The following is a 17,456-nucleotide window of genomic DNA, read 5'->3' as shown; positions in this document are numbered from 1 at the left end:
GAAATTTCAATAAACATGCATGTTCATCCAGAAGGTTTTGTCTAGTTAGCAGTGTGTACATAAATGGAGTTACAACAGCTAGTAACTAGTAGTAAGTATTAATAAAGTATTAGCTGCATGAGCAACATTTCTGACACATATTTAAACTTATATTACAGTGTATCAGAGGCATGTTTCAAATCATTTGAATTTAATGATGCTCAGAGTGAGAATGGCAAGAGGGCCCCTGGGCAACTGCCTCTTTTGCCCTGTCATGAATCCATCCATGCAAGAAAGTATAACATATTTACTAAATACTATTTATTTCAGCAAACCAACATAAATAAAAATCAAATTCCTTGTATAAGTCACTTATAGCTAATAACAGCGTAATACACAGCTATAAAAAAAACTCAGGTTATATTCTTTCCACTCTGATTTCATTGCCCTTCCCAAATGGATTTGGCAGCTGTTCACCCTTGCTACTTGCACAGATAACAGGTCAAAGGAGTACAGTAATTTACTGATGCTGGATGTGCATGTTCAATATATAAAATTAGGGATGGTTATTTGGTAGAAAAAAAACATCTTGGGCCATCAATCCCAATATTTCTATGCGATTTTTCCATACATCACTCTAGATGCATTGCGTGAAATTTGTCGCTCTTCAAATTACCCTTTTAGTAAAAGATGAATATTGTGCCTATATTATTCTGCAAGACAAAGCATTTTACATATACAGTTATGAGAAAAACAATGTACATTCTCTTTGAATTCTATGGTTTTACATATCAGGATATAATTTTAAAAAAACTGGTCCTTAGAAGGTCTTAAAGTTAGGTAAATACATAGTAACATAGTACATAAGGTCGAAAAAAGACATTTGTCAATCCAGTTCGGCCTGTTATCCTGCAAGTTGATCCAGAGGAAGGGAAAATAACCTGTGAGGTAGAAGCCAATTTTCCCCACTTTAGGGGAATAAAAAATTATTTCCCGACTCCAATCAGGCAATCAGAATAACTCCCTAGATCAACGACCCCTCTCTAGTAGCTATAGCCTGTAATATTATTACGCTCCAGAAATACATCCAGGCCCCTCTTGAATTCCTTTATTGTACTCACCATCACCACCTCCTCAGGCAGAGAGTTCCATAGTCTCACTGCTCTTACCGTAAAGAATCCTCTTCTATGTTTGTGTACAAACCTTCTTTCCTCCAAACGCAGAGGATGTCCCCTTATCACAGTCACAGTCCTGGGGATAAATAGATGATGGGATAGATCTCTGTACTGACCCCTTATATAGTTATACATACTAATTAGATCTCCCCTCAGTCGTCTTTTTTCTAAAGTGAATAACCCTAATTTTGATAATCTTTCAGGGTACTGTAGTTGCCCCATTCCAGTTATTACTTTAGTTGCCCTCCTCTGGACCCTCTCCAGCTCTGTTATGTCTGCCTTGTTTACAGGAGCCCAGAACTCTACACAGTACTCCATGTGTGGTCTGACTAGTGATTTGTAAAGTGGTAGGACTATGTTCTTATCACGGGCATCTATGCCCCTTCTGATGCAACAATGCACTACATCTTCAAATGAACAATGCACAAGAGAGAAATTCTACCATTTCATCGTTTAATCAACAAAAATGAAGCCAAAATGGAAATGTCTTATGTGAAAAATTAAGTACACCCCATGAATCAATAGCTTGTAGAACCACCTTTAGCAGCAACAACTTGAATTGAAAGTTTCTGTAGACTTTATCAGTCTCTAACGTCATTTGGGAGGAATTTTATGCACAGCTCTCTTAAGGTCCTGCCAGAACATTTGAATTGGGTTTAGGTCTGGACTTAGGGCCATCGCAGCACCTCCGTTCTTTTCTTTTTCAGCCATTCTGTTGTAGATTTTCTAGTATGCTTGGGATCATTGTCCTATACTGCATGTTCTAGGGGTCAACAGAACCCCTGATGATATCACTAGCAAGCAAAAACCACGCAAACAGATCATAGAAGACAAAACAAAACTTTATTAAACATGATCAAACACAAAAGAGATAAGTCTGGACAAATAAGCAGGGTAAACAGTGGCAGATAAATAACCACTGGACCAAGTGCACTGGTTTGACTTGGGGCCAAACCCTAGAAGCGTTGTCTAAGTAAACCCCCAAACTTTACAGTAGCTCTGATGGTGGGGATAGACTTTACTGTGGGTTTCTTCCTCCTGGGATGGTCCCACAGCACTTGGCTGAAACCTGCAAGATAACCAATTCTGGTGCATAACGGAACAAATGTATGGCAATCACAGAAAAGAGCTGCTAAGACATAAGACAGTCAGATGCCTGGACTCCATGTGGGACAGATGCTGGCAATCACAGACAGAGCTGCATGCCGGTTCTCCACCTGACCCCATTATAGTCAATGGGGCCAGCCTGAATTCTGGTAATATATGGCAATGCTAGATCCAGAGAGGTCTGGCAGGCTGTTTTCTGCTAGTACAGCCTGCTAGAACTACTGCCGGCAGTGTGAATCAGGCCTAATTTTGTTCATTCAACACTAGTCCAATGGGTTTTACAGGTGTAATAGAAAGAGTGCATGACATTTTCCTTGTCATTTTTAATGAATGGCCTATCCTTAGTGTAGGCTATCAATATATGGTCAGTTGAAGCCCAACCCCCAAGACTTCAACCAAACTACCCAAATAATATTAAAAACCCTGTTTATTAGCTGTTAACTATGATGCCCAGAAGAGCCTCTAGGTGTAACGGCAATGCCTCCATTATGCATTTACATATATTAAAGCATCATTTTCTCAGCAATGCAGGCATATATTAACATGGGACCAACACAGATTCTTTCAGCTGCCAAGCACACAAGCAACAGGTCAGCCAATTTCATAGGTACAAATCCGCTGATAGATGCCCCTTAATTACATTGTATGTTTGGAGTCATTGTCCTACTGCAGAAAAAGAGCCAATCAGATACCTCCGTGGTGGAATTGTTTAATGGATAAGCATTGAGAACATCATTAATTCTGACCACGCTTAGAACCGTAGAAACAGAGCAGCTGATAAAAGACACATCATGCTTGCTTCACTTCAAAATCGAAAGATGTCTAGCAGTGTAACCATCTCAGAACTGGCAGAAACCTGTGGGATCCAGCTACACCAATGTTTGGACAAGTCTCCCCAGAAGTGGCTTTCATTGAAGAATTGCAGCCAAAAAGCCATACCTTTCGACATGGAAACAAGGCAAAACACTCAACTATGCATGAAAACTAAGAAACTGGGTTGCAGAAAAATGGCAGCAGGTGCCCTGGACTGATTAGTCAAAATTTGAAATATTTGGCTATAGAAGAAGAAAATGTGTTTTCTAAAAAGAAGACTGGAGAGCTGTACAATAATGAGTATCTGCAGGCAACAGTGAGACATGGTGAAGAGTCTTGGTTTAGGGCTGCACTTCAGCACATGGAGTTGAGGATATGTCCAGGATCAGTATTGTCTTCAATGCTAAGAAATATAGACAGATATTTATCCGTCATGCAGTACCATCACGGAAGAGTCTGAATGGCTCCAAATGTATTTAGCAACAAGACAATGACCTCAGACATACAACCAATGTAGTTAAGAACTATCTTCAGTGTAAATAAATCAATTAGTCCTGGAAGTGATTGTATGGTTCTCATAGAGCTCTGATATCAACATCAAGTCTATAATGAGATTTAAGCAAGCCTACATCCACAATATATCTGAAGTTAGTTCTCCAAGATATTTGGAATGATGTTCTTGCCAAGGTCCTTCAAAAACATGGTTGGGAAGGCAAAGGACAGTCACATAAACACTGATTTGATTTATATTTCTCTTGAGTATGCATTTTGTTAATTGATAAAAATAAACTATTAACACTTCTATTTTTGAAAGCATCCTTACTTTGCAATATTTTTTCCACACCTGCCTAACATTTTTGCACATTACTTTATAACAATCTGTGTTGTATATCCACTATCTAATTGAAAGGGGAGCCTCATGCATATGTCTTTTAAGCATTGTGTAAAATTAATCTTCTTTAAGTCCTCACAAATTCTAGTACCTGATCTTCTCTACACTAAATTATTTTTAATAACCTTAGTTGACCCTCCATTAAACGAGGACTATCTTTTCTAAAATGATTTTAATTTTAAACACAAGGTTTGGTGATCTTAGTTGACCCTCCATTAAATGAGGACTATCTTTTCTAAAATGATTTTAATTTCAAACACAAGGTTTGGTGATCTTTGGGTGTTTGGATAATTGACTCTTATAAAAGTTGACAGAACTACGTATGTTTTAGTCAAGCATGGTGCTCCAGATCAGCTATGTACCTATGTACAAACAAGCTCCTAGCATACTGTAATATAGTATGTTCATGATTAAGGCCTCATTCACACGTCAGTGTTCGGTCAGTGATTTCCATCAGTGATTTGTGAGCCAAAACCAGGTGCAGCTCTAAACACAGAACAGGAGCAGATCTTTCCCTTCTACCTCATGTCTGTGGAGGCTCCACTTCTGGTTTTGGCTCACAAATCACTGATGGAAATCACTGACCAAACACTGAAGTGTGAACGAGGCCTAAGGGAGATGACAAGATTTTTGCAGGCTTAACCACTTTCAACTTTTTGTTGATGACAGTTTGGACATTGATAACATTTGTATCTTGCTATGTCATGATTCATCTTGGCAGCAACATGGGGTTGTATGATTTGCTTCATATATTGGATCATGCCCTGTTTTTTACATGCTTTTCACTACTGAATTCATGATTAATTTAAACAAGAAAAAAAGAGGCTGATGGAAAAAAAAAAAATCAGGAGGTTTTCCAGAAACATTTCAAAGCATACTCTTTGGAATGTTAAAACACAAAACAGTTATGAGATGCAAAACAATTAGGATGGTGATGAGAACACGTACCATTATCATACACAGCTGCACAGAAAGCCAGTGTAATTGGCAATTACGCCCAAAACTGTGTTTGTTGTTACATTCTTCCTTCAGTTTACATTCTTTGCAGTGTAAAGGCTGCATTGTGCACCCAACCAAGAATGATTGATTCTAAATTCACCTTTAATCTCACCTATTTGGATCTGCCTGCTGGCATTTGGTTTTGCTTTTCTTTGAATGGAATGCCATTTGCTTTTTCCTCTAGCAGGTGGAAAGTCATTTTAAAATAGCATTTTAAAAGTGATCTAAGCAATATTTCTACTAACTTACATTTAGTATTTAGAGGGAAAAAAATTAAAAAAAGGAGTAACATGTTATGATTTGGATTATTTGCTGACAGTTGCCAGATTCCCAATTGTTTTACATTTAAGAGGATCTTTAGAGTTCTGAAGCCCCTCACTTTGGGGTATAGTAATAGTTGTCAATTTTAGGGTTGTCCCAAACCAAGGTACTATTATAGGATAACACTTGTTTATATAAACTGCTTAAACGTTTATGCCAGTATGGGTTTGGAGACCCTCACTGATCATTGGAAGAAATAGTCAGAAATACTAGGCTGAGCAATATACCCCTTTGAAAGCTTCCTTGAGTAGGACAGTTGACAGGCTATAGAAAATGCATACCTAATATACACAGAATCTTGCCTCCTAGAGTAAAGGTAGAGGCTTCTTAGGGGCACAGTGCTCAGATGAGTATTTCTGCCTCTTAGTTTTAGTGATCAGTGGGGTATCCGAACCTTGACCTTGGCTGATATAAGCTTCTTATATGGTATGTCTCTATAACATGTCATTGGTTAATTGAAACTGTAGGTAAAATTTAACTTTCATAGTACAATACATAGTACAATGTCAAATAATATTTCATATGATTTTTTATAATGGGTTTATAATGGGGAGGAGCTTGTGAAGGAGTGTGTGTATATATAGAGACAGACTCATTAGCTGGCCTAATTCATTAGCTGCAAGTTCTACCTTCAAGTACTACATTAAGTACAGTGAAGAGATATTGCAGGAGACTGAAGAGATATTGCAAGAGATTGGCTTGGAGTTTGCAACTGGCTCATCTGTGTGTTCTTTTGCTAACCATTGCTTGAGAAGAGGTAAGGAATTTATTCAGGTGTTTGCTATTGTGCGTTTGCTAATGAGCCTGGCTCATTGAGGCGTTACATTTGTTGCTGGGGGAGGAGCTTGTGAAGGAGTGTGTGTATATATAGAGACAGACTCATTAGCTGGCCTAATTCATTAGCTGCAAGTTCTACCTTCAAGTACTACATTAAGTACAGTGAAGAGATATTGCAGGAGACTGAAGAGATATTGCAAGAGATTGGCTTGGAGTTTGCAACTGGCTCATCTGTGTGTTCTTTTGCTAACCATTGCTTGAGAAGAGGTAAGGAATTTATTCAGGTGTTTGCTATTGTGCGTTTGCTAATGAGCCTGGCTCATTGAGGCGTTACATTTGTTGCTGGGGGAGGAGCTTGTGAAGGAGTGTGTGTATATATAGAGACAGACTCATTAGCTGGCCTAATTCATTAGCTGCAAGTTCTACCTTCAAGTACTACATTAAGTACAGTGAAGAGATATTGCAGGAGACTGAAGAGATATTGCAAGAGATTGGCTTGGAGTTTGCAACTGGCTCATCTGTGTGTTCTTTTGCTAACCATTGCTTGAGAAGAGGTAAGGAATTTATTCAGGTGTTTGCTATTGTGCGTTTGCTAATGAGCCTAGGCTCATTGAGGCGTTACATTTGTTGCTGGGGGAGGAGCTTGTGAAGGAGTGTGTGTATATATAGAGACAGACTCATTAGCTGGCCTAATTCATTAGCTGCAAGTTCTACCTTCAAGTACTACATTAAGTACAGTGAAGAGATATTGCAGGAGACTGAAGAGATATTGCAAGAGATTGGCTTGGAGTTTGTAACTGGCTCATCTGTGTGTTCTTTTGCTAACCATTGCTTGAGAAGAGGTAAGGAATTTATTCAGGTGTTTGCTATTGTGCGTTTGCTAATGAGCCTAGGCTCATTGAGGCGTTACATTTGTTGCTGGGGGAGGAGCTTGTGAAGGAGTGTGTGTATATATAGAGACAGACTCATTAGCTGGCCTAATTCATTAGCTGCAAGTTCTACCTTCAAGTACTACATTAAGTACAGTGAAGAGATATTGCAGGAGACTGAAGAGATATTGCAAGAGATTGGCTTGGAGTTTGCAACTGGCTCATCTGTGTGTTCTTTTGCTAACCATTGCTTGAGAAGAGGTAAGGAATTTATTCAGGTGTTTGCTATTGTGCGTTTGCTAATGAGCCTAGCTCATTGAGGCGTTACATTTGTTGCTGGGGGAGGAGCTTGTGAAGGAGTGTGTGTATATATAGAGACAGACTCATTAGCTGGCCTAATTCATTAGCTGCAAGTTCTACCTTCAAGTACTACATTAAGTACAGTGAAGAGATATTGCAGGAGACTGAAGAGATATTGCAAGAGATTGGCTTGGAGTTTGCAACTGGCTCATCTGTGTGTTCTTTTGCTAACCATTGCTTGAGAAGAGGTAAGGAATTTATTCAGGTGTTTGCTATTGTGCGTTTGCTAATGAGCCTGGCTCATTGAGGCGTTACATTTGTTGCTGGGGGAGGAGCTTGTGAAGGAGTGTGTGTATATATAGAGACAGACTCATTAGCTGGCCTAATTCATTAGCTGCAAGTTCTACCTTCAAGTACTACATTAAGTACAGTGAAGAGATATTGCAGGAGACTGAAGAGATATTGCAAGAGATTGGCTTGGAGTTTGCAACTGGCTCATCTGTGTGTTCTTTTGCTAACCATTGCTTGAGAAGAGGTAAGGAATTTATTCAGGTGTTTGCTATTGTGCGTTTGCTAATGAGCCTAGCTCATTGAGGGGTTACATTTGTTGCTGGGGGAGGAGCTTGTGAAGGAGTGTGTGTATATATAGAGACAGACTCATTAGCTGGCCTAATTCATTAGCTGCAAGTTCTACCTTCAAGTACTACATTAAGTACAGTGAAGAGATATTGCAGGAGACTGAAGAGATATTGCAAGAGATTGGCTTGGAGTTTGCAACTGGCTCATCTGTGTGTTCTTTTGCTAACCATTGCTTGAGAAGAGGTAAGGAATTTATTCAGGTGTTTGCTATTGTGCGTTTGCTAATGAGCCTAGCTCATTGAGGGGTTACATTTGTTGCTGGGGGAGGAGCTTGTGAAGGAGTGTGTGTATATATAGAGACAGACTCATTAGCTGGCCTAATTCATTAGCTGCAAGTTCTACCTTCAAGTACTACATTAAGTACAGTGAAGAGATATTGCAGGAGACTGAAGAGATATTGCAAGAGATTGGCTTGGAGTTTGCAACTGGCTCATCTGTGTGTTCTTTTGCTAACCATTGCTTGAGAAGAGGTAAGGAATTTATTCAGGTGTTTGCTATTGTGCGTTTGCTAATGAGCCTAGCTCATTGAGGCGTTACATTTGTTGCTGGGGGAGGAGCTTGTGAAGGAGTGTGTGTATATATAGAGACAGACTCATTAGCTGGCCTAATTCATTAGCTGCAAGTTCTACCTTCAAGTACTACATTAAGTACAGTGAAGAGATATTGCAGGAGATATCCAGGAGGTAGGCTGGAAGGTGGAATCAATACAAAAAGAAGGTAAGATTTGTTTGATTTAAATTTACCAATTTTTATTTTTTTTTTTAATTTTTTTTTTTCTCCTCTTTAAAATGGCAGACTTGGTTCAGTGCAGGAATTGTTGTGCATTTATTTCATGTTCCACTCTTTGGCGATTCGGATGCTGTCAGATCTGTAGACAGTTCTCCTTACTGCAGCAGGAAATTGCATTTTTGAAATCTGAGATATTTACATTATCTGTTAAACAAACTCCAGCTAGGACTGCTGCAATGCCACTGCCACAGAGGACCCCCAGAAATGGCAGATGGGTTACTGTAGGTTCTGGAAGACTTAGAGTGGTAGATAGAAGACATGTCCCACAGTCGGTGATTCTCCAAAATCATTTGCAGCACTCTCAGAATGTAAGGACAACATGGATATGGACTCAAGCACAGAGGGTGAGAAACCATCGACTCCTATGTCTAATGTATGCAAGACTGCAGCCAAGGACAAAAAAGATAAAGTGAAGTCTCAAAGGAAGCAGCTGTTGCTGGGTGATTCAATCATAAGAAGTGTGGAGCTTAAAGAAAATGGTTTTGTGAGATGTCTCCCTGGGGCTACTGCTAGAAGAGATAGAAGACGTATTATTAATATTGTTAAGCAAGCAAAGCAGGAAGGGGACGTGGATGTTCTTGTCCATCTAGGGACAAATGACCTGGCTTGCAATGAAGTGTCAGAGGTGAAAAAATCTTTTATCACACTTGGTAATGACGTACAGGATTTTGCATCCACCATTTCATTTTCTGAAGTTCTGCCTGTGCATAATGTTCAGAATGATAGGCAGAGGCGCATAAAGGAGTTCAACATATGGCTTGGTAAATGGTGTCAAGAGCAAGGATTTGGCTTTGTTTCTCATAATAGCTCTACTTGGAATAGAAAGGAACTGTACAAAAAAGATGGTTTGCATCTTTCTCTCAAAGGAACAAATGTACTTAGTGAACAACTCCAAGAATTTGCGAAAGAGTATTTAAACTAGGAAGGGGGGGCAAAAGAGTGAAAATAAAAGAGTCCAATTGCCCCCCGAAACAATGCCAGAACAGGTCAGAAGCACAGAGGGTAAGAAATGATAAGCTCCGAGTCCTCTCTACAAATGCTCGCAGTTTAGGTAAAAAAATCAATGAACTTGGGTCAATAATGGCATCTGAGAATGTAGATTTAGTGGCTGTTACGGAGACATGGTTTAATGAAAGAAATGACTGGGACATAACCATACCAGGGTACTCTTTATACAGAAGAGACAGAGAAGGCAAGAAAGGAGGAGGAGTGGCCCTGTATGTGAAAGATAGCATTAAATCTAACCTAATACAAGTTGGTGAGGCCAACATAGAGTCAGTTTGGGTTACGTTGCAGTTTGCTAATCATGCAGTAACTCGTGTAGGTGTGATATATAGACCACCTGATCAAGTTAAAGAACTAGATGATCTACTAGTTGAAGAAATAGCTAAAATGACAATGAAAGGAGAAGTTATCATTATGGGAGATTTCAATCTTCCAGATATAAACTGGAAAACCAAAATAGCAAGTTCTACCAGGAGTACAGATATTCTAAATTCCCTACTGGGGTTATCCCTACAACAAATGGTTGAGGAGCCAACCCGGAGGGAGGCCATTTTGGATTTGATATTCACAAATGGGGATTCGGTATATGATGTCATTGTAGGCGAAACCTTGGGATCTAGTGATCACCAGTCAGTGTGGTTTAATATAAGAACTGTGAAAGAGTCCCACCACACAAAAACAAAAGTTTTAGATTTTAGAAAAACAGACTTTTCAAAAATGAAATTAGTCATAAATGAGTCCTTATCAGACTGGAACGGATTACATGGAGTCCAGGAGAAATGGGACTACTTAAAAGGTGCATTATTGAAGGCAACAGAAAATTGCATTAGACTTGTCAGTAAAAGCAAAAAAAGGAAGAGACCACTGTGGTACTCAGCAGAAGTGGCCCAAATCATTAAAAATAAAAAGCTAGCATTTTGTAATTATAAAAAAACCCAGAGCAATGAAGATAAGGAAATCTACAAGATTAGGCAGAAAGAGGCCAAGCAAGTTATAAGAACTTCTAAAGCTCAGGCAGAAGAAAAACTAGCTCAGTCTATGAAAAAAGGGGATAAGACATTCTTCAGATATATAAATGAAAAAAGGAAATTAAAACAAGGAATAACTAAATTAAAAATAAAGGACGGAAGGTATGTAGAAGAGAATAAAGGGCTAGCCGACTGCCTTAATGAATACTTCTGTTCAGTTTTTACAAAAGAAAAAGAAGGAGAAGGACCTCCACTAGAAAGGATGACTATTAAATCGTTTGATGCATGTGTCTTTACAGAGGAAGATGTTCTAAGTTTGCTGTCTAAAGTGAAGACAAATAAGTCACAGGGGCCTGATGAGATACACCCAAAATTATTAAAAGAGCTTAGTGGTGAGCTGGCAAAACCGTTAACAGATTTATTTAACCAATCATTAGTAACAGGAGTCGTCCCGGAAGATTGGAAATTGGCAAATGTCGTGCCCATTCACAAGAAAGGTAGTAAGGAGGAATCGAGCAACTATAGACCAGTGAGTCTGACATCAATAGTAGGCAAATTAATGGAAACCCTATTAAAGGATAGGATTGTGGAACATCTAAAATCCCATGGATTGCAAGATGAAAAACAGCATGGGTTTACTTCAGGGAGATCATGTCAAACAAATCTTATAGATTTTTTTGACTGGGTGACTAAAATAATAGACGGTGGAGGTGCAGTAGACATCGCATATCTAGATTTTAGTAAGGCTTTTGACACTGTCCCACATAGAAGACTTATCAATAAACTGCAGTCATTGAGCATGGACTCCCATATTGTTGAGTGGATTAGGCAGTGGCTGAGTGACAGACAACAGAGGGTTGTAGTCAATGGAGAACATTCAAAACAAGGTCATGTTACCAGTGGGATTCCACAGGGATCTGTACTGGGACCAATTTTGTTTAATATCTTCATAAGTGATATTGCAAAAGGCCTCGATGGTAAGGTTTGTCTTTTTGCTGATGACACAAAGATATGTAACAGGGTTGATGTTCCTGGAGGGAAACGCCAAATGGAAAAGGATTTAGGAAAACTAGAAGAATGGTCAGAACTCTGGCAACTGAAATTTAATGTGGATAAGTGCAAGATAATGCACCTGGGGCGTAAAAACCCAAGGGCAGAATATAGAATATTTGACACAGTCCTGACCTCAGTATCTGAGGAAAGGGATTTAGGAGTAATTATTTCAGAAGACTTAAAGGTGGGAAGACAATGTAATAAAGCAGCACGAAATGCCAGCAGAATGCTTGGATGTATAGGGAGAGGTATAAGCAGTAGAAAGAGTGAAGTGCTTATGCCGCTGTACAGAACACTGGTGAGACCTCACTTGGAGTATTGTGCGCAGTACTGGAGGCCATATCTCCAGAAGGATATAGATACTCTAGAGAGAGTTCAGAGAAGAGCTACTAAACTGGTCCATGGATTGCAGGATAAAACTTACCAGGAAAGGTTAAAAGACCTTAATATGTATAGCTTGGAAGAAAGAAGAGACCGAGGGGATATGATAGAAACTTTTAAATACATAAAGGGAATCAACTCGGTAAAGGAGGAGAGCATATTTAAAAGAAGAAAAACTACCACAAGAGGACACAGTTTTAAATTAGAGGGGCAAAGGTTTAAAAGTAATATAAGGAAGTATTACTTTACTGAGAGAGTAGTGGATGCATGGAATAGCCTTCCTGCAGAAGTGGTAGCGGCAAATACAGTGGAGGAGTTTAAGCATGCATGGGATAGGCATAAGGCTATCCTTCATATAAGATAGGGCCAGGGACTATTCATAGGATTCAGATATATTGGGCAGACTAGATGGGCCAAATGGTTCTTATCTGCCGACACATTCTATGTTTCTATGTTTCTATGTTTCTATGTTAAATATATCAAATGATCCTTATAGTTTTTATTTTGATCTATTGTGTCTATCTACAACATTTGCATCTGAAATATTTGTCAGCTTATAAAAGGTTCCTAATTATGTTTGCTGCTTTGCTAGAAAATGTATATCATTGTTTATGTTGTGCCTGTGTTGTGTATAGGTTAGTAACATAGTAACATAGTACATAAGGCCGAAAAAAGACATTTGTCCATCCAGTTCGGCCTGTCATCCTGCAAGTTGATCCAGAGGAAGGCAAAAAAACCCTGTGAGGTAGAAGCCAATTTTCCTCACTTTAGGGGAATAAAAATTCCTTCCCGACTCCAATCAGGCAATCAGAATAAATCCCTGGATCAACGATATCTCTCTAGTAGCTATAGCCTGTAATATTATTACGCTCCAGAAATACATCCAGGCCCCTTTTGAATTCCTTTATTGTACTCACCATCACCACCTCCTCAGGCAGAGAGTTCCATAGTCTCACTGCTCTTACCGTAAAGAATCCTCTTCTATGTTTGTGTACAAACCTTCTTTCCTCCAGACGCATAGGATGTCCCCTCGTCATTGTCACAGTCCTGGGGATAAATAGATGACGGGATAGATCTCTGTACTGACCCCTGATATATTTATACATAGTAATTAGATCTCCCCTCAGTCGTCTTTTTTCCAAAGTGAATAACCCTAATTTTGTTAATCTTTCAGGGTACTGTAGTTGCCCCATTCCAGTTATTACTTTAGTTGCCCTCCTCTGGACCCTCTCCAGCTCTGCTATGTCTGCTTTGTTCACTGGAGCCCAGAACTGTACACAGTACTCCATGTGTGGTCTGACTAATGATTTGTAAAGTGGTAGGACTATGTTCTCATCACGGGCATCTATGCCCCTTTTGATGCAACCCATTATCTTATTGGCCTTGGCAGCAGCTGCCTGACACTGGTTTTTGCAGCTTAGTTTGCTGTTTATTAAAATTCCTAGATCTTTTTCCATGTCAGTGTTACCGAGTGTTACCGAGTGTTACCGAGGTTGTATTTGATTATTTACTCCTTGGACTAGAATATGCCCTGTTTTTGGTTGAACACCTGCAAATTAATTGGACTTGTTATAAGGTTAAACAGTGCTAAATAACACTTACAGTAAAGGCCTTTTTCTATCTCAAAAATTGATGGCATATCCACAAGATTAACCATAAATGTCTAAAAGATATGACCTGCACCTATGTCTAAATCAAGCCCACTAACTGTCTGGATATAGTGATTAGAGATGTTCACAACTACATTAACAGGCAAGTGGGATGTTTCCATAGTTGACGAGTTACAGAAATAGTGTCGCTAGTTGTCTTCAGTTGTCTATGAGGCATATAAATATTGTAGCACAGCCTACTCTGCTGATTCCACAACTCTGACCACAATAGGAATACCCCTTTAAAAACAAAATTAAATCAGGGGCATTTCCTAGTTTCCAAATTTAACCAATCATTTTTCTAATACAGGTTGTACAATTAAGAAGATTGGTTGTAGTTGGAATCACTATTTTAATTTGCTATTTTAAAAAATAATTTTATGCTTTGTTTTTTAGATCCTGTTTTAAAAGTAATTTAAATTTTTCATGCTGAAGTGTATGAGTTTCCAAGAACAGAGAACAATTTCAAACAGCATTTTGCTGCAAAAGGGAGTTTGATGCCTATATTCAGCATATATAACTACAGTAATGCCAACGTACTAATGTGCGCGACAGCATCATTTAAACTGTACTTTTGGTACCTTTATCGCCCTTTCCTATCCACCGGAAAAATAGCATTGATAGATGCGCAAATAAGAAACTAAGTGCCCGGCAAGGCATTTTCAGTCTTCCAAGGAGCCAAAGCCTGACACAGTACATACTGTGAGCATCAGTCTTACAGTGTATGGCACATGTGCCACACCGCTGAGGTCTTTAATGCATGAGATTTGGATGTAGTGGCTCAACTACAGGTACATCACACGCAGGGGGAAGGGGATCAATGCTGAGGCTGGCAGAGGGGACAGTCTTGAGAGCACAAGGCTGAGTAACTGGGACTGAGAGAAGATGAGGGCTTGAGCTCTTTGTAATATTGAAAATGCCCCCTGGGCACTTGGTGCTTTATTTGTATTTTCATCAAATCCCTTTTTGGGGGTATTGGAAACAGAAATAAAAGCAGCTAAGGTATGGTTTAAAGTTACATTAAGCTTTAGTAGACACCACTAATACTTTAGCATTAGTTATATATGCTAAATAAAGGGGACAGACCCAATATTTTAATTCCATCAGAGTTTCACGATAGTGATAGTAAAATGGTAATCAATATCCTCTTTTTCCTTGGGTCCTTCCTCAGGCTATACTACGTTGTAGAAGGAATATGAGGCAACTCACACAGGCACTTACAAAACTGGAAACACTGAAAGATAGCATCTTGGAAGTAAAAACTGCAGTTCATATGCTTACAATTATTGCTTTGTGTTTTAGGGCCTCATATGAAGCAACACCATCCTCATCATTACAAACCATCTCCAGAAAAATTTTGAAGCTTTGTATCCAGAAGTATGTGAGCAGAATTTTGCATGATAACCAACGTACTCTTGGAAGGACAATGCAGAATTTTAAATGGAGCTTTCACAATTTCATGAAAACAGGAAGCTATGTCTGCTTCGTATTGTCCTGGATATTCAATGTGTCTTCTTCTCAAGTCCCAGTATGCATTGTGTAGCATATATTGAAGGATAGATTTTCAGCTTGTGTTGTTTTATTGTATTTCACATAGATTGGAAAGTGTTTTATATGGCACTTCTGTTTTTTACGGTATGTGTATCATTTATTCCATGTAGTTATTGATTCTGTGAATATTATATATTGTAAATACAGCTTAATATAGATGCTTAAATAATTATTAAGATATAGGGTGAGACCAGTTTAGAAAAAAATGGAAGCCACAAGATATGCAAACAATGTAAAACTTAGCATTGCAGAATGCTGGTCCAATGGACTAACTGGGCAGAACCTGTATGACAGTAAATAGATTGTTTAGCCATATATAACTACTATTTTACACAAAGGTGTTGAAACCAAGGATTTAGTTCACCTCAAAATTACCAACTCAATATACAGAAAATATTTAATTTATTAGCTACCTATCAGCTAAATTCATGTGCTTGTATGTTGCTTACATATCTTGTGATGTTCATGATATGCAGCAGTTAATATCATTGGCAGTCATACTAAAAATGAAGATATACCATATTTATTGTTTATATCTAATTTTATTTTTATTAAGTTACATCTCTGGGTTTCAAGGCAATGTCTTCCAGTGGTTATGTATGTTAATGTATAACGATACCTATAGCCATATCTGGAAAGCCTTCAAACATATTTTGAAAAATAATTTTAGTAGCTTGAAATGTGTTATATTTAATCATTGTTACTATTTATAGGAATCAGCTTGAAAATTCTATTAGCTTAGCTTATATTAGTTCATTTTACATCACATGTGCATTGTCTTGATCATAAAAACTAGTACTCTTATTATTTGTATTCTGTATGTATGTAATATATGGAATTTAAGACAATTTCACAAAAGTCGATAAATATACAGATATGAATCCAAGTATTTATAATGTTTTTTTTAATTAGTATTTAGACCACTTTGTCAATCTAAAATAGTAGTTCAGCTTTTTTTTATAGTTTAACTTGCTTAGAATTTATTTTATGCTATCATGGAAGTGGTTACAAAATACATGAATATTTAAAAATGGGATTATGTCTGGGAAATGAATAGTAATCAAAGTAATATTACATTAACATACAATTGAAATAACATTACTGCCCTCGTACAAATGGTACTGTGTAAAAGCTTACACCGAATATTTTCTGAAAATAATATCACAACAACCAAATAACTAAAATTAGACATTGACTGAAACTCAAGCATACAAATAGCAACCAACAAAACAGCACAATACAACCAAGTCTACACACAAATGGCTACTAGCTAACACTATTCTCTGAATTATATACACAAAAATGTTTAAAAAGACCAAAAAGCAATGGACATACCAATGCTATACACCTGATCATGCACCCAAATCAATCAAAATAGATGTGAGAACACATGCAGGCTAACACAAATAAACCCACAAATACATGCATCATGCATATCAACAAAAGTCAGAAATGTACATACCAATAATACATTATTTGTACACATTGATAAATTCAGTCACATAATTAATAAATCCATAAATAAATACACAATACATATTTTTTAAGCCACTGTATTACTTTTAAATCAATGCTAAGAAATGAAAGCAAAAAAAAAATATGGCTTGCCTATGCAATTATATCAAGCAATGCTCCGATCTTTTTATATTTTTGCTATATTTTTGTTTTGTTTTATACTTTTCTTAGTTATATCATTTTAAAACAATGAAAAATGTAATTATCTGCATATCACTCCATATCTCATAATAAGTAAATAAATCAAGATTGGTGCTGCTTAATGCGTATTTTTCGCCCAAAACAAGTGGGGGGAAATGCCCCTGCATTTTATGGGGTGAATGCTTCCTTCTACATCGCAGTCTGCCGGGAGAGAGGAGGGGCTGGAGTCCGGAACTGGGGGCTGTACTGTTACAGAGGAACAGGGGAGAGCGCAGCTTTAGTTAAACGTATTAACAGGATAAGGATTAATGTCTATAAATACTGCGGTGAGCAGAGGGCCGGTGTATTGGGGGACACTGTTATGAGAGGGATCTGTGGATGACATCCCTCCCATAACAGTGCCATCCACAGATCTCCCACCCCATAAAAATGCCATCCACAGATCCCCCACCCCATAACAATGACATCCACAGATCCCCCACCCCATAGCAGTACCATCCACAGATGCTCCATAGCAGTGCCATCCACAGATG

The 17,456-nt window shown here is 38.3% G+C and overlaps 1 protein-coding gene across 1 annotated transcript in view; it reads left to right on the top strand.

Moving 5' to 3' along the window:
• The window catches only part of ANOS1 (anosmin 1), a 195,979-nt gene extending 178,726 nt beyond the window's left edge, over positions 1-17,253 (top strand). The window contains exon 14 of the mRNA XM_044287280.1: positions 15,019-17,253. Within this exon, the coding sequence (XP_044143215.1) occupies positions 15,019-15,077 (59 nt within the window). The 3' untranslated portion in view covers positions 15,078-17,253. The remainder of the gene's footprint in view (positions 1-15,018) is intronic.
• The last annotated feature ends 203 nt before the right edge of the window (positions 17,254-17,456 follow it).

The sequence above is a fragment of the Bufo gargarizans genome, chromosome 3 (assembly GCF_014858855.1).
Source record: "Bufo gargarizans isolate SCDJY-AF-19 chromosome 3, ASM1485885v1, whole genome shotgun sequence".
NCBI lineage: Eukaryota > Metazoa > Chordata > Amphibia > Anura > Bufonidae > Bufo > Bufo gargarizans.
This window is presented reverse-complemented; position numbering and strand designations above follow the sequence as displayed.